We start from the raw sequence: 16,831 nt of genomic DNA on the forward strand, positions 1-16,831 counted from the left end.
CTTTCCTTTCCTTTCCTTTCCTAAGGTCAATCCTTCCACCATAACCATTAGCTTGTCACCCCAACCTTTGTGTCTGAAACCAGTGCTGTGCCAGTAACTTCTCACCACTCTTCATCAGAGTCCACATCTCCAGTGGCAGCCACTGATGGGGCCAGAGCTGAAGACACGGAGGCCATTGCCGTGGAGATCAAGGAGAGGCTTTTCATCGATGTGAGCAGGGGGCTTCCAGCTGAGGGTGGGGTGATGCCTTTGTGGTCCTCGCTGTATCAGGAGTCCCCCAGGGAGCAGGCCTATCATAGCCAACAAAGCATAACCGCAACCACCCTTCTGAGACTCAGCCTTGGGGGTCCATTTACCTCACCTGGGCTGTGCAAGTCACACTGAAGGCTCCAGGGACATTACAGTGCAGAGCAGCTCTGTGGCCAGCCCTAGGGTTACACTGTATCCCTGGAGTCTGGTGGGCAGCTCTGGCCACCTCATTGGCTGGTCTCTACTGCTTCCTGTAGGTTCACCATGGTGTGATTGTCCAGGGTCCCTCCAGCAAATGTTGGGTTAGAGCTATGTTATCCCTCCCCAAAGCTCCTCCCATTTAATGACAATACAACGTATTTCCTGCATGTAAAGCATGAGAAAGCACACACTGTCACATTGTCCCGAGAGCTGCAATTCAGGAACAAACACGTGTGAACTGAGGCTCACATTGCCTGCCCAAAACCTCGGCTTTGAATTGAGAACTGGCTGTCCAGGGCACAGTGAAGATGTAGTGGAGTCAGACTGCCTTGCTGGAGGCATGGTATGGACAGTGTTCTGAGATAGGTGGTATTATCATTCCAATATTACCGAGTAGGAACCGGAGAAACAGAGAGGTTAAGCAATTTGTCCAAGACCACACGTCTAGGAAATAGTGGTGTGGTTTTCTGATTCTTCAGGAGGTACATGAGGCCCAGACTAATGTGTAACAGGTACTTTTGAGTTCCCTGTGATAGAACAGAGTGAAGAAGCTGTCCCAATCTTACTGTACCTAGCCTGCAAACCCTCTTCCACTACCCACACTTGAAGTGCCAGTGTGGCTTTGAGCATGGTCTGGTGGCCATGGGTGGGAGCTGCTGAGGGGCCTTGGTGACAGTTCCCTTGTCTCCTATTGATACTTCCTTCCACTGTGTCTCTGGATGTCAATGTGGTCACTGATTCTTTCAGGACCTTCCTGATTTGGAAGATGTTGATGGTACGGATGTGTCTGCGGAAGACCAGATCAAGGTCAGCACCCCTTCCCTAAAACCCAGAACGGCCTCAGCTGTGACAGCCCTCACCGGCCTCCACCTCCCAAGTACTGGGCTTACAGGAGCGCACCACCGTGCCTTTCCCTAGAAGAACTGCCCTCTGAGGACACTGCTCTCTGGTCCCTCCAAGGGCTCATTTCAGAGACTTGGGCTCTCTGCTGCAAGCTTGACTGCTGGCTGCGTGAAACGAACTGGGCGCATCCTGCCTTACACTGTGCTCCCACGTACGCGGCCTAAACTCATCTAAAGCTAGACGTAAGGGAGGGAGCACACGGGCAAGGCACCTGACTGCTCCCTGGGCACAGCCAGGAGCCAGCAAGCAACTGTCAGACTTGTCCCCAGAGGCTCTGGAGCGGACCTTTTCATGAGTGAGGGCTTCATATTCCAAATAAGCACACTGGCCATGGCTCTGTAGGGACCAAGGTCGTCTAGGAACAAAATCTGAAGAGCTGCTGGGCTCTAGGAAGTGGCAGAGGCTAGGACCCAGCATTGGTGGGGTGTGGCATGTGGTGAGTGAAGCACAAAGAACCTGCTGGCCGAGGTGTTTATCCCAAGGCCCTGTACCAGCCGGCTGCCTCCCTACCCTGCCTATGCTTTCCTGCACTGTGACCACAGGAATACAGACATAGTTCATGTTTTCTCACCAGGAGACAGGAATCCCGAAAATCCAGGCCATTTCCAGCTTGAGTGACGACAGTGACCTGGAGCTGGATGAGCTGTCCCTCTCCATGTCTGAGGGCACTCTCACAGGCACCACAGGCGCCCTCTCACACATATTTGCCATCTCCAAGGGCCCCTCAATGGCAACCACGGTGCCTTTCGCAGACATATGTAAGCCAACAGCAACAACGGACTTAGAGCGCCAAGGTCAAGACTGCAGTGCAACACCATCCTCACGCCCCCTCATCCAGGAGCTCCATGAGGAGCTGGCAGAGGAAGTGTCAAACCAGTCACTGCCGCCCCAAACCTGTGCAAGTGACCCCGCACTTGCCCACCCTAGTGAAGATGGAGACAGCGACAGCCAGCTGCCCATAGCCACTCTGCTAGGTAACGCCCTGTAAGAGGCTCCTAGGGGGACTAGGCTGTGCAGCTGGCTGAACCTCAGGGAGTGGGGGTGGGGGGTGGACACTGCTGCCCATTCCTAGGTCTGGCCATGGTGTGTCACCTGGCCCCATGGTTCCAGGTCAGAGGGGACCACAGACACTAGGGCTGAGTGACTAAAGCACTGGTGCTAGGCAGTGGAGGCGTGGCAGCTTTAAGGCACATGCCTGGTGCTGTGTGCAGGCACAAGCTGTCTGGGCAGTTAGCACTAACAGAAGAGTATCCCGGGGCTGGCTTATGTTCCCTGTACTCCCCTTGCACAAAGGGACACACACACACACACACACACACACACACACACACACAGTATAGTAAGGTGGGGTTTCTGATCTCATCAGAGGAGAATCTGACTGGCAGCCATGTGGGGCTTCTGTGCTGGCCCAGCAGGAAGGGCAGCTTCCCCCGAGCACTGACGTGTTCTCTCCTGACTCCTCAGGGGATGGAACGGAGAAAGCAGCACAGTGTCCAGTGCACCCGAAGGAGCCCAGCACCCGGAGAGGCCTGGAAGATATTGAATTTGGCTTGGACTGAGCCCCGAGGCAGTCTACACTGTTGGGCTAGCGGTGGCGCAGCGGATGCAGGGCACCCTCTCCCGTGCATCACTGTGCTCTGGCGGCCTGCAAGGCAGGTGCTGTGAAGCTACACCAGTGTGCCTTGTACCCATCACGTTGGTCTCCCCTGGTTACAGATCCCACAAGAACATAAACACTTTAAGACATACACAGTCAGCACATTATTGGGCTGCCAGTCAGGCTGTCTTGAGGTCAGAAACCCCACCGCACTGTACTGTGTGTGTGTCCCCAAGGTAGAAGGAGTGGGCTTTACACACCAGACACCATCTGCTCTGCCCACATAACCATCTGGCTCATGGCCAGTGGACAGGTTTATTCAGTCCCAGAGTCAAAGCGTCAATGCCTATGTGGATTGTGGCACAATCAGCCTACAACAGCTGACCCACACTGGGCCACCTCAGGAGGCACGCGGGCTGAGGTGTCTTCGAGGACAGGAGGCTAAGGCTACCTTCTAGCAACCCTGCTGCATTAAGGTGCAGGGGGTGGCTCTACCCTGGAGACATAGCCAGATCCCTAAGCTACAGGAGCTGGCCCCTGGTCATGGCTGCTCGGAGCTTCTGTGGCATGGTCTCCTGGCTCTTTCTGAAGCTCCATGTGGCCCAGAGAATGGCAGTGGGAGAAGGTAGGAGACTAGGGGGGACTCAGGACTGCAGGGACTCAGCATTAGCCATCCTGATGCAGCCTCTGCAGCCGGTTCTCAGGAGTATCCTACCATCAAATACACGAAGCAGCCTGGTTCCCATGGTTTCAGCCTGGTTCCCCATGGTTTCAGCCTGGTTCTATGCTGCTCACGTTTCCATGGGCACACTGCTCTCTGCGAGGAGTGGCAGAGCTCGGCGCAGCACTCCAGGATGAAGGCTAGGTTCTCAGACATGGCTTTCCCCACTCAGAAGCCCATTCGTGGCTTCTTCCGGGGAGGCTGGGAGCCAGAGAGGACAGGCGTTTGCTGCATGAGAGACATGGTCTGAAGACTAGAGGCCTGGGAGGGTGGTATAGCCACAGGTTCTGGAGTGTCCATCTGAAGTGGCAGCTTGGCCATGTAGTCCCGGAGGGTCCTTTGGCGTTCACGCTTCACACCTTGGGCCCACAGCTCCTGTGTCAACTCCTGGGAGGGTGGAATCCCGGGTGGCTGAGAACGGGCCTCTGAGGTAGAGAGGTCTTGGCTACGAGGGGCACTGCTGGCATCTGGGGTGTCCCAGTAGCTTGTGAATGAGGAGAAGGTGCTAGACAGCTGAGTCCGTCGCTTGGGCCGCTTGGACTGGGTCTGGGGCTCAGAGGGCTGACCTCGATGTTTCCTCCACCAGGCAGCTGCCCGGCCTTCCCAGGCTTCTGCCAAGCGCTCAGTGAGCTCATCCTGCTGGCTGCACTGAGGTGCAGGGGGTGGCTCCGCCCTGGGGAGTGTACTCAGGTCCCCATGCCGCAGGAGCTGGCCCTTGGCCATGGCTGCTCGGAGCTTCTGTGCCAAGGTCTCTTGGCTCTTCTGCCGCTCCATGTGGCCCAGAAAACGGCGGTGGGAGAAGGTCGGGGCGGCCCACAGAGGACGAGTGGGGGGCAACTCCATCAGGGCCTCCAGCCAGCGGCTGCAACGGGCACTGGCCTGAGAGGTCCAAGAGGGCGTGGGCACCTGGTCCACTGAGGGTGCTGTCGCCCCGGGTGCAGGTGGTGGCTCTCTAGGACTGGAGGCTTGCAGGAGGCGTAAGTGCTGGTGGAAGACATCCCCAGCTGCTGAGAGCTGGAAGAGCAACAGCCCCGGGGTAGAGGCACAGAGCGGGACAGCTGCCAGACCTAGACAGGGAAGGAGGAGAACTGCAGAGCCTGGGAGCACCTCCCACAGCAGCTCTAAGCCCCTTCTGCCCAGCGTACCTATGACTGGTGCCTCCAGACGTTCCTGCAGCTGCTGCTGCCTCTTAGGTTCCAGCAGGGGAAAGGCAGAGAGGGAGTCGGTGATGGAGGGCAGAGATTGAGGAGGCCCTGCCAGCTGTGGCATGGAAGTCCCCTCTCCTGGAGAAAGGACAGAGAGCTAGGCACACCAGTCCCAGCACTAGCATGTCCCCACGAGCCCCCACCTGGCCTCCTTACCCCCACCTGCCTGGCTGACCTGTTATATGAAGCAGCTGCAGCTGCCCACCCTGGCCTCCCAGTAGCAGGGGCCGTGGATGGCCAGGGCTAGCTGGGGGTAGCAGGCGGGCAAGCAGGGGAGCAGATGGCAGGCCATGGTCCCACTTAAGCATGGGCACCAGGGGGAGGCGCTCATCCATCAGGTAGATCGAAAACTGAGGAAGAAGGGAGAGTTGAGAATAGTGGATGCCTGGTACCAGCCTTCCAATAACCCTCTCCAGGCCACACAGCCTGCAGGAGGTGACCAACACCCAGAGGACGGACGGCACCCCCACCAGCCTTCAAGTCCCGCTCAACTTGGCCTACTCAACCTAAACCATGAATTTTCTGGGCAGGCAGCAGGGTTCTCAGAAGTCCCTGACACCCACCCCTACACTCCCAACAGTAGACACTTGTTCCAACCGGGGTCCTGAGGCAGAGTCAACCTCTGCCTCCTCCTAGGTCCTGATCTAGGTTTGCAGATGACCCAGTCCGACTGACTGGTGAGATCACATGCGCGGGGACCCATCATTCCTGGGTTCCTGTGGCTGTGCCTCAGGCCTGCTGGCCGAAGCTCTGGTGAAGCCTGGAGCAGAGCCCAAGGAGAAAGGATGCCGCTCACCTGGGTGCAGATGAGATGCAGAGACGTAGAGGTGTGACCCGGCTGCCCTAGGTACTGGGCAAGCAACACCCGCTCTCCTTTCTGGCAGGCAGCCTCTGCTCCAGCGCGGAACAGCAGCAACCCACAGCCCGGCGGGCCCTAGACAAAGGACAGCATGCTCAGCCTGAGTCTTCAGGCTGGAGACCGGCCTCCTGCCTCACGCTTCTCCTCACCCTCTCAACCAATACCTGAATGTCAACCATTTTCACACCCGTGCGGTCCCCCACAGTCAGCACCCGGGGGTGGGCAGTGAAGTCTGCCCAGCGCCAGGGAGACGGATCACAGAAGGCAAGCGTCTCAGGGTCCTTGTAGACCATCTGCAGCCTTGAGAAAGAAGGCAGGCCATGAGTGTGGGCCTGGTGGGGGTTGGGGGTGCAAGGGTATTGAGGGGCTGGGCTAGAGGGAAGGGAGACTAGGGCCATGGAGAGGAAGGTTTTGGGGGAAAGTGGAATTACCCATCTTGCGGGGTCCACAGACACACAGCTCCAGAACGGCTGCAGATGGCCAGCTCTCCTGACAGGTGAGGGCTACAGGGCACAGGGTGCTGCGTTATCATCCAGCAACTCGGCCCTTCTCCCAGACCCTTGTCCGCACCGGGAAGCCCACACCCTTTACCTGAGGCTAATACCAGTGGCCCCCTTCTCCACCTGCAGGACCTTCAGGGGTGCTGGTGGCTCCTGCTTATCAATCTTCCACATGGCACAGTGGTAGTCAGAGCGGACGGCCAGAAGCGCTGGGGAAGACAGGGAGGTCAGGCTTGTGGTGTGTGTGTAGGAGGGTGATGGTAGCTAGTTGGACGGGAGGGAGGGAGGAAAGAAATCTTACTTTCTCCCTGGACGGTGCTGGTCACCACCTGCCGTACAGGTCCCCGCAGCTGGACATGCCCAGGGTTCTCAAGGATCCGGGGGTTGCCACTTGAAGTCACACTGACCTCCTGGAAATCTGAGCCCCTGGTTAAGGATTGGGGTAGACTCTGGTCGCCCAGCTCACTCTTCCCCTGGCCCACCCTGTGGATGGCGTCGGCATCCCCACCAAGTGAGAAAGGATACACAGCTCGTCCAAGGCACCTCCACTAGGGTAGACCAGCTGTCCGGCCCGCGCCGTCCTTCCGGGCAGCCAGGCCAACGCGCCCCCGGTGAAGGCCTCATCCATCAGCAGCTGCTCCCAGCGCATGGCCAGCTCTTCATGCAGTAGCTTCCCCATGAGTAATGACACTGACCTGCTCAGGACAGGACCCCCGACGATGGAGAAGCGACGCAGCCGGCGGCTGAGGGAAGCCCAGGGACACCTAGGGACAGAGCAGCAGAGGATAACCCTGGTACAGTGAAAGACACGCAGAACACGCTCTTCCTTAGCTGCCTAGAATATACCCTACCCTGTTCCTGGACCCCAAACCTGAATATTTCGGTGCCTCCTAGCAAGTGGCTCACAGATGTTCCCAGTCAGAGCAACCATAGTCTTTTGTAGGATGTGTGGTAGTTCGGATACTGACTCTTCCCTTGGAACAAGTAGCCATCCTGTTGCTGCTTAAGTCAGACAGAGGGGTGGAAGTGGACGAGACGAGAGAGTCCTGTCAACATTCCGAACACCTGGATGTAGCCATGCCTAAGGTTTACCAATGACCAATCCGCTTTTCCCTTAACGCTGCTTGGAGGTGGGGATTTTGTGAACTCATGGCTCAGGACTGTGTAGGGCTCAAAAAGCCACTATGATGAAAACCTGGTCAGTGTCCCAGGTTCTTCCACATCCCACCGCAGGCCAGGCCATGACTGCTTTCTCATTGGCTACTTGCCCCCAGGGCTGGTGTCCGCCGAGGTCCTGAAGCAGCCTCTTCGCGCTGACTATGGTCATCTTTTTCGAGTAGCCCTGCAGGGAAGGCCTATCAGGTTCGTACCCTCCGGTCTCAGCAGGGAGGCGGCTGACCATCCACCCAGCCGGTGGCGGCTCCTTACCCGGTTCCCCTCCAATCGGAAGTTCTCCAGCATGAGTTTGCCTAGGGGTGCGAAGGCTATATCGCCATGGTCCCACAGGAAGCGGCTGAGCTGTGGGAAATAGCTGTGTGAGTCCGCATAGCACAGGCTGTAAGAAACAGTCTCACCCAAGGGACCATTTACCTGCTCAGTGACATCTAGCACAGCTTGAGATTGGTACTGGTAGCAGTGACCTCCCCGGAAAAGGAAGTCCTGAGCTGTCACACCAGGGTCCCAGGGATCTAAGGGGAGAAGGGAATCAGAGAAGAACCTGAGAAGGAATGGGGACAGGGTACCCCTGGAGGTTTGAAATCCCCTCGTGCGAGTGATGGCTGAGGTCCTTGGAGGGGGCCCAAAAGGAGAGAGACCCTTACCAGGATCAGAAGGCACTAGGGGGAGGGGTCCTGGTGTTGATGGCTCCCACAATAGGTTCTTGGCAAAGGACAAGGTCGGATTCTAGGGAAACAGGGCAGCAAGAACATGACAGGTGGCCGTGAATGGTGGCGCACGTCTTTAATCCCAGCACTCAGGAGGCAGAGGCAAGCGGATTTCTGAGTTCAAGGCCAGCCTGGTCTACAAAGTAAGGTCCAGGACAGCCAGGGTTATAGTTATACAGAGAAACCCTGTCTCAAAAAACAAAACAAAACAAAAACAAAAACAAAAAAAAGAACATGACAGGTGTGCACTCCCTGCCAATTAGCTCAGTCCTCGTGACAAAAGTGAAAAGCTGGTCACTTCGCTAACGAGGAACCCCGAAGCATGAGGCTGCCCTAGGCGACAATCAAAAAGGAATAGGTATGGACTTAAACCCAGGCAACCGACTCCAGTGTCTGAATTCTAAGCTCTATTCACAGAAGCTTTCAAAGGAAGCACCTACGTCATGACTGTCCCACCCAGAACCCAATGAGCTCCAACTTCCTCAGCTACCTCCTCTGAGTCCTGCCATTCAGTGGGCGCCCTTGTCCCAAGGACCAAGAACTCCCCTCCCCCAACACCTTCTCTTTGACCTGCTCTCCTCTATGTATTCAATACAAGGCAGCTGGAGATGGCTCTCCCAAGAGCAGAAATCCTGCCCCCTTCCCCTGCCATTCCATTGATCCAAGTGAGGTCTGCCCATTGGCATCCAGTCTCCCACCATAACTGGAAGTCCCTTAGCTTGACTAAGTTGCCTGACTTCCTTCATGCTGGGTTCCTGGGTCTGTAAGAACCCGATACAGAGACACTGGCTAATAAACACGTGCTGAACCCAGGGAGAGGGATTGAGGAAAGAGGAGCCACAGCCTTCAATGAGAGACTCTGGACAGCAGGGTAGCCGGTGCGCAGCTCAAGTAGCAGCTGCCTGGACCTCTTTTCCCGGTAAGTGAGGAAGGAGGAGGAGAAGACCAAGTTAAGGGCCCCATTTCCATCCTCACCTTGCAGTTCTGTGGCTGGGCCCCTGGCAGAGTCAGTGCATCTCTCCAGCTGCACATGAAGGACAGGTCAGGGCCATCAGTCATGCCAAGAGGGCCGGTCATAAACAATGAAGGGCGCAGGGTGCCGGGGAAGTCCATCCTGGAGAGAATGTCTCTGTCATTACACTGGTCTTCATTAGGAGTCTCAACAGTGCACCAGGGTTCTCAGCACACAGTAGGGAAGACCACTACAAGGCAGCAGATAAAGACCAGACTATGCCTAATCCCAGAGCGTCAGCAGGGCTGCCCAAGAACTGCGCACTCCCAACCACAGGGGAGGGCTCTCTTGAGGGCAGCCAGAGATAGCTCTGCCCACACCTTGGAAGAGGGACTGGGGAGAATGACCCCTGAGCGCAAAAGGCCCCGAGGCAGGTAAAGTGCCAAAGAGATAAGTAACCACAGTATATACAAAGGGGAGAGTGTGGAGGACCAAGTGATGCTGATGAGGGCTGAGCGTTCATCAACACGCTGCGCGCGAGAGTGGCAGGCAGACTTTCTTCCACCTCTGTGGACAAGGGCTGCGTACTATTCCTGCCTCCCCACTGCCAAACACAGGCTTCTCCTAAAATGCCCGTGGGCTGAATAAAAGCTGGAACTCTCTAGAGGCAGTAACTGTCAGTTCGCCCTCATTTTTAGTAAAAATTAAATCTAACATCCGCACTAAGAGCACCGACTGAGCACTAGCACCCGCTGGACACGGCGTGAAGGCGCTGAATTTAGAGTCTGAACTGAAGACCGGTGTGTGGTAACCGGCTCACAAGTGTTCCGGGACCGCCCTCCCTCGTGGCAAGCATCTAGGACAAGCCTCTGCGCTGGAATCCGCCTGGCTCTATAGCCACGTGGCCTGCCACGTGCTCTCAGCATCCCGCACGCGGGCCCTGCCGCCCGGTAACAGCCTCACCTGATCCCGGGGCCGCGAACGAGCCGTAGTGCAGAACCTCCAACTGCTGGACCACCTACACGCAGCCTGTTTTCCGGATCAGGCCGGAAGTTCTCCCGAGAAACAGGAAGTCCCGCCCCCAGATCGTCTAACTGGGTCCTCCAGTGCCACCTACAGAGCCGAGGGTCAATAAGCATGGTCGTGGCGCCTAAGATGTGAAATTCCCATCGTTCTATCTCACTAAAGTGTTGTGAAGCTTGAATTGATCCTCTCAACAACTGAGCAGCTCCGATGAGCCACGCACTGTATTTATTACCTAGAATCCGCTTCATAGACACCCCTGGGTGCGTGCGTGACTTTAACAGGGGCCAGGAAGGAATATTAGCTTGTGGTCCTCAAGCTAATAATCCTTGTGTGAGCACCTGCGAGTTTTGGGGAATCTGTTCAAACTCGCATGCAGCGAGTCCTGGGCGCTGCCTGTAAGTTGCCTTGGTCCTGCCACTGTCGCGTGAAACTTAGGATGTGTAGCTCTGCTGACCACTTGCTTTCCCTCACCTGGAGGCTAAGAATGTCTTCAGATAGACTCCTGAGACAAGGAACAGATTCTCCGGCGTCACTGCAACCTACCTACATGACATTCCCGCCAATGTGTTTGAAGACATCTTTGGGTTATGTCTTTCCTTTGTCCTGTAATTATCAAAACTTCATAAATAGGTCTTCATGGTGGAGCAAGTTATTCAGGGAGACTCGAATCTATGTTCCTGAGTTTATTAATAAGGGATCTCTAAAGGAACAGAACTGATTGAATGAGTATAGAATAGAGGCGATTTTATTAAACTGGCTTACAGGCTGTGATCTGAATAGTCCATTAATAGCTGTCTTACGACAGAAATGGCAAGAAGAATTTGGTACTGTTCCGTCCATGAGGCCGGCTGTCTCAGCAGTTCTGATCTGGTGCTGTAGTCCTGGACCATTCCTGGAGAGCCGCTGACCTCGGTCTATGTTGGAATCCTAAAAAATACTGATTTGACTGCTGAAAGGAAGACTTCAGTAATGCCATAAAATAAATGATTTTGCCAGTGAGGGTGAGGGTGAGGTCAAGCAGGCACAAATCATGGCTTCTTTTTCCACTTCTTTTAATCTGGGCTGCCACCAGAAGGTGCTTTAGGGTGGCCCTTCCTCCTTCAAATAATCCGATTAAGAAAACCCCTCGCAGGGCTGGAGAGATGGCTCAGCGGTTAGGAGCACTGACTGCTCTTCCCAAGGTCCTGAGTTCAAATCCAAACAACAGCATAGTGGCTCACAACCATCTGTAATGCGATCTGATGCCCTCTCCTGGTGCCTCTGAAGACAGCTACAGTGTACTTACATAAATAAATCTTTTTTTTTTTTTTTTTAAATCCCTCACAGGTGTGCCCAGCAGTTTGGGTCCCAGTTAATTTCAAATATTCAGTTGACCACCAAAACTAGCCATCGTATGGGGCATGCTCATTGGTGTCTGTTTGGCTCAAGAGTAAGCTTATTATTATTATTATTATTATTATTATTATTATTGATTTTTTGAGACAGGGTTTCTCTGTGTAGCCCTGGTTGTCCTGGAGTTTGCTCTGTAGAGCAAGTTGGTTTTGAACTCAGAGATCTACCTGCCTCTGCTTCCTGATAATGGGATTAAAGGTGTGCGCCCCCACACCTGACTGTCAGCTGCCTTCTCTGTGAGATGAGGGCTGTTGTTGGAGTCAACCTCTTTCCCATTGCCGGGTAATACAGGAATTCCCTGCTTGTGGCTTTAGCACCACTGTCCAGCCAGAAATGGCACCATTATCCCTGTATCTTGATATCAGGGTACATCAGGGGCCACCTAGAAGTATGTTAAAACAGTTTGCTGAGCAGCTGGGCGTGGTGACACACATCTTTAGTCCCACCTTCAAGAGACACATAAGCAGGCAGATCTCTGAGTTTGAGGCCAGGCTAGTCTACAGAGCAAGTTCCAGGATAGCCAGGGCTGTTACACAGAGAAACCCCATCTCCAAACACAAAAACAAAACGAACACAAAACAGTTTGCTGGTCTGAGTGTCTAATTTAGTGGGTCTGGGGTAACACTGCTGACCCATGGCCCACATAAATGAGAAACACTGCTCTAAAGGATCGTTTTGTGTGGGCTATGGTGGTACAAGCCTTTAGTCCCAATACTTGGGAGACAGAGGCAGCCGCATCTCTCAGTTTGAGACCAGTCCGGTCTACAGAATGAGTTCCGGGACAGCCAGAGCTACACAAGGAAACCTAGTATCTAATCAAAAACAAACGAACAAAGGACCTGTTTGCAAGGAGCCAGCGGAGGTAGCTCAGCGGTAGGGTGTCTGTTGGCTGAGCATGCACACAAAGCCCTGGGTCCCACTCCCAGCACCACACAAGCCAGTGGTGGCTCACATCTGTAATCCCAGCTCTCCTCTCTGCAGAAGAGACAGAAGAACCAGGGGTTCAAGGTTCTTTTTGGATTCATAGCAAGTTGGAGGCAAGATTGGAATAAATTGGGCCCTGGTTTTTGTTTGTTTGTTTGTTTGTTTATTTATTTTATTTATTTTTTAAAATCAATTTGCAAACTGGGCAGTGGTGGCACATGCCTTTAATCCCAGCACTTGGGAGGCAGAGGCAGGCAGATTTCTGAGTTCGAGGCCATACCACAAAAAAAAAAAATAAAAATAAAAAAAAAAAAAAAATATATATATATATATATATATATATATATATATATATATATATATATCAATTTGCAGGTTGTCAGTTTCCAGCTATACAGTTTGTGTTTGGAAGGTGCCGGGAGTCAGATGGCCTCTTCCACCTTCCCTTTCTTAGCATTTTCTCTCATGGAGTGCTGCCCTACAGGTGCCAAACAGGAGGATGCCAGGAGACAGAAGATGCCCCACTTGAGGCCTCCCGAAAGAAAGCAAGTTTCATTAAGAACGGATAGGAGACAGAGGAGAGGAGGGGTTTTGTGGATGACAGGTCTGCTTCCTCATTGAGTGCTGCTCACGTGGTATTGTGTCCCATCCCCCAAGTATTTGTACCTATTTGCCTCAGTAAAGGAGGCAGTGCAAACTCAAGAAAGGATCCTGTTCAAGTCTGGCTTGGTGAACAGAGGAGTTCATTGGAGTTCCTTCCTTCCTTTCATTCATTCATTCTTTATTTATTTTATTTTATTTTATTTTATTTTATTGGTTTTTTGAGACAGGGTTTCTCTGTATAGCCCTGGATGTCCCGGAACTCACTCTGTAGACCAGGCTGGCCTCGAACTCAGAAATGTGCCTGCCTCTGCCTCCCAAGTGCTGGGATTAAAGGCATGCACCACCACTGCCCGGCTTCATTGGAGTTTCTTATGGAAGGGTGGGTGTGATCCTCCAAACATCGACACCACCCCCAAAACCCCATTGCAGCATGGGAGCATAGATACATGTTCCACCACCCTTAAGTTACCTCTCTGTCTGCAACACACTCCAGCATCTGCTGAGACAAACCATCCGAAGCCGGTCGGGGCTGTGTGCTATGGGGTAAGGGAAGGAGGTGGGGTTGTGTGCTGTGGGGTAAGGGAAGGAGGGAGCAGCTATAATTTTATGAGGGCCTGAGGACCCTTCGCCTTCCTTCCATCGGTGCACTTTCACAGACTTGATCTAGGAAGCCAAATCGCAGTCTGCCTCTCTTCAGGATGGCAATGGCCATGCCATGGCCAGAGAACTCCTATCCCACAACCCAAGGGCATGTTCAGCATGAAGAGTCCAGGCAGTTTTCTGTGGGTTTCTGTGGGACCTCCCTCATCCCCATTTTGTTCCATGTCTGCCAGCTAGTTCTTTCTTCCTTCCTTTTTTTTTTTTTTTAAGGTTCATTTATTTATTATATGTAAGCACACTGTCGCTGTCTTCAGACACACCAGAAGAGGGTATCAGATCTCATCACGGATGGTTGTGAGCCACCATGTGGTTGCTGGGATTTGAACTCAGGACCTTCAGAAGTGCAGTCATTTGCTCTTAACCGCTGAGCCATCCTTCCAGCCCCGCCTGCCAGTTATTACCTACTGTTGCTGTAACAAGTCACTGACACAGAGAAGTGATTTGGCTCCAGGAAATGCTGACCACATACTCTGTTTTTGTTCTGTATGTTCTGAATGTTCTGTATGAGGTTTGCTGATCTTAAGGAATTCCACAAAGCTTTACATGAACTATTATGTCTCGAGTAGCGCTGACTACTGGACAGCTCTTCCTGCACTTACTTATGAGCTTACTGTGGTTTTGTGGCCAACACCGAAGAATGCTACTAGTAAGCCAAAAAAAAAAAAAAACATTATTATAATACTCATGCTCTGTTATGTCAATGTTCTGAAATTCCCCTGTTCACCACCATCAACCACCACCCTTACCTTACCTTACTCAGGACCAGTCAGCTTAAAGATTTGCTGAAAATACTTTGCCTAGTAGTAAGCCAACTGCTCCCCTTCTTGCCCTTTAAACTTTTTTTTTTGTTTATTTTTCGAGGCAGGGTTTCTCTGTGTAGCCCTAGCTGTCCTGGAACTCACTCTGAAGACCAGGCTGGCCTCGAACTCAGAAATCCNCCTGCCTCTGCCTCCCGAGTGCTAGGATTAAAGGTGTGCGCCACCACCACCTGGCCCCCTTTAAATTTTTAAACCTGATTTCTCACATAAAAAGCCTGCCCTGAGGACAGACTGGTGCCATAATTAGGTTTTTCCTTCTTGTGGTCCTGGATGCCCATTATTATAATAAACTACTCTTGCTTAACTGTGGTTGGTGTGTGTATGGTTTGTGTGGCAAACCCAAGACCCCAAACGGTTAGAGTTTTACAAAAGCCTTCTCCCAAAACAGAGAGAAAGAAATAAAGGAAGAGAAAAAGAAGAAAGAAAAAGGAAACAGAAGGAAAGAAGGGAAGAGAAGAGAAGAGAAGAGAAGGGAAGGGAAGAGAAGAGAAGAGAAGAGAAGAGAAGAGAAGAGAAGAGAAGAGAAGAGAAGAGAAGAGAAGAGAAGAGAAGAGAAGAGAAGCGCCAGCTCTGTTGTCCCATGTCATGGACACGTTGACTGATTGGTTAGGTCACAGCTTACTTAGCTCTCAAGCTTAGATACAGCATCTGAAGGACGAGGGCAGAGCTTCTGCCTGGCATGACCTCCAAGTGTCTTAAACATCGCTCCTTAAACATCGAGTCAGCGAAGGGAAGAATGAGATGAGGCGCTCCTCTCCGGACCCTGTCAGCACACTTACTCAAATTGAAAAATGAAGTCAGGCTGCCCCTCCTGGGACAGGAGTCTGGCTTAGCAGACTGGCTCGCCTCTGAGGACCAGCTCTGCCAATGAGGTCATCTGAGGGCGCATTCTTCATAAATGCAATGACCTAACATAACATCCCTATAGTTGAGGTGAAAGCAATTTAAAGGATGCTTATAACATAATTTTAAAAAGGAGATCTCACCAATAACTTTGGGATTAAGAATCGGGGCTACATATCTTTTTAAAATTAGCTTCAGGGTGCACAGATGCAAAAACCACTGGAGTCTTCATTTTGAGACAGGGCCTCAAACTCTCAAATCTCCTACTGATCCCAGTACTCAGAGGATCTTCAAGGGAGTCAGTCCCTCCCCTCTCCTGTCCCATCACCCCCACCCCATTGAGACTAGTTAGTGAAAATCTTACACAATACCCTTTTTTTACAGTCAGAGGTCCAACATAGACCCACTGGGCCAAAATCACGGTATAAGCAGGGTCTTCTGGAGAGGGAGAAACAACCGTGTTTTGCCTTTTCCAGCTTCTGGAAGCTTCTTGCACCCTATGGCACATGTATTTCTTCATCTTTAAGCTAACAACAGCTACTTGAATAGAAATAAAAATAAAAATAGAAATAAAACCAGCTGGTTAGAAGTTTTGATTCCCCTTGTTAGATACCACCACATATTCCTCCGCTGTGGGGTCTAGGGTCCGTGGACATTTTGGGGGAGACCATCATTTTATCATGCCAGTACCTTACATCACCCTTATGAGACATTTATTTCTGCACTGCAAGGTAAATTCCAGGTCCTCCCGACTTGCTCTGAATATTAGCTGTAGTGTGATGTAGTGATATATTCTCCACACTCAATAAAATGTGCAGGGCTGAAGTGTCAGCAAATATTTATATAGTTATAAGCCCTTGGCATCACCTTCCATAACTGATAGTATGTAAATTGACTGCATCCGTGCCTTGATCTTTTTTTATTCCTCTATTTTCCTTTCACTCTAGTCCTCTCATTTAAAATTACATTCGTGTGTACATGTGTGAGTGAGCATGTCACAGCAGCTATGTGGAGATCGCAGTAAAACCTCTAGCAATTTAGTCTCTGTATTTAACATTTGGGGCTCAGGAATTGAACTCAGGGCTCCGGGCTTAGAGGGAAATGCCTGCTGTGCCATCTTGCCAGCCCTACCTGTTTAAATCCAAATGAAAGTCCCTTGTGGGAAGGGAAATAGATAAGACCTAATCTAGGGATAGCTTGTACAGAACTTCCAAAGGAGGTCTGAAGCCGAGCAAGGGACAAGGATCCCTGTTCAGGTAAAGATGGGCTGTGGTCTGGGTGGAAACCCTCCAAACCCTCAGCCTTCCGCTCCCAGGAACCAAGGTTAGAGCTGAGGCTGATGCCACGAGCCCTCACGAGACCTGCCCTCGCGCTGTACAGTTGGCGGGTGGCAGGTGGGGGGGGAGACGGGCTTCCTCATTGGCTGGTCGCAGCGTCCATCACAGCACCACAATCTGTCATTGGCCATCTCCAGGAAGAGGCGGAGTGCATCGTT

General features: G+C 52.4%; 2 protein-coding genes across 3 annotated transcripts in view; one reads left to right on the forward strand and one right to left on the reverse strand.

Annotated features, from left to right (window-relative positions):
* Dnaaf1 (dynein axonemal assembly factor 1) overlaps nt 1-3,098 on the forward strand; it is a 21,925-nt gene extending 18,827 nt beyond the window's left edge. Inside the window, exons 9-12 of the mRNA XM_021220246.1 lie at nt 119-210; nt 1,198-1,257; nt 1,928-2,327; nt 2,818-3,098. Of these exons, the coding sequence (XP_021075905.1) occupies nt 119-210; nt 1,198-1,257; nt 1,928-2,327; nt 2,818-2,912 (647 nt within the window). The 3' untranslated portion in view covers nt 2,913-3,098. The remainder of the gene's footprint in view (nt 1-118; nt 211-1,197; nt 1,258-1,927; nt 2,328-2,817) is intronic.
* A 119-nt stretch (nt 3,099-3,217) lies between these two features.
* Taf1c (TATA-box binding protein associated factor, RNA polymerase I subunit C) lies at nt 3,218-10,104 on the reverse strand. Of its 2 annotated transcripts, XM_021220244.2 has the most exons (15): nt 10,034-10,104; nt 9,094-9,232; nt 8,056-8,137; nt 7,826-7,923; nt 7,664-7,753; nt 7,504-7,577; nt 6,761-6,999; nt 6,537-6,653; nt 6,327-6,444; nt 6,167-6,238; nt 5,900-6,035; nt 5,673-5,810; nt 5,052-5,226; nt 4,817-4,954; nt 3,218-4,738 (listed from the first exon to the last, which is right to left on the reverse strand). In XM_021220244.2, the coding sequence occupies exons 2-15, from the start codon at nt 9,229-9,231 to the stop codon at nt 3,840-3,842; spliced, it is 2,514 nt and encodes an 837-aa protein (XP_021075903.1). In that variant the 5' UTR covers nt 9,232; nt 10,034-10,104; the 3' UTR covers nt 3,218-3,839. The 2 variants fall into 2 exon arrangements, with proteins under 2 accessions (XP_021075903.1, XP_029388523.1); XM_029532663.1 differs by lacking the exons at nt 7,504-7,577; nt 7,664-7,753; nt 7,826-7,923; ... (1 more) ...; nt 9,094-9,232; nt 10,034-10,104 and adding an exon at nt 7,107-7,410 and having other exon boundaries at nt 3,224-4,738.
* Nucleotides 10,105-16,831: the final 6,727 nt, after the last annotated feature.

Source organism: Mus pahari, chromosome 20, assembly GCF_900095145.1.
Source record: "Mus pahari chromosome 20, PAHARI_EIJ_v1.1, whole genome shotgun sequence".
NCBI classification, from domain to species: Eukaryota; Metazoa; Chordata; class Mammalia; order Rodentia; family Muridae; genus Mus; species Mus pahari.

What these genes read in the sequence shown, in the direction of transcription:
- Taf1c (XM_021220244.2), bottom strand. Translation starts at nt 9,231, where the DNA reads ATGGACTTCCCCGGCACCCTGCGCCCTTCATTGTTTATGACCGGCCCT. An exon ending in CCCAGCCACAGAACTGCAAG is followed by an intron (nt 8,138 to 9,093) that starts GTGAGGATGGAA and finishes CTGTTTCCCTAG; the next exon opens with AATCCGACCTTGTCCTTTGC. An exon ending in GCCACTGGTATTAGCCTCAG is followed by an intron (nt 6,239 to 6,326) that starts GTAAAGGGTGTG and finishes TGTGCCCTGTAG; the next exon opens with CCCTCACCTGTCAGGAGAGC.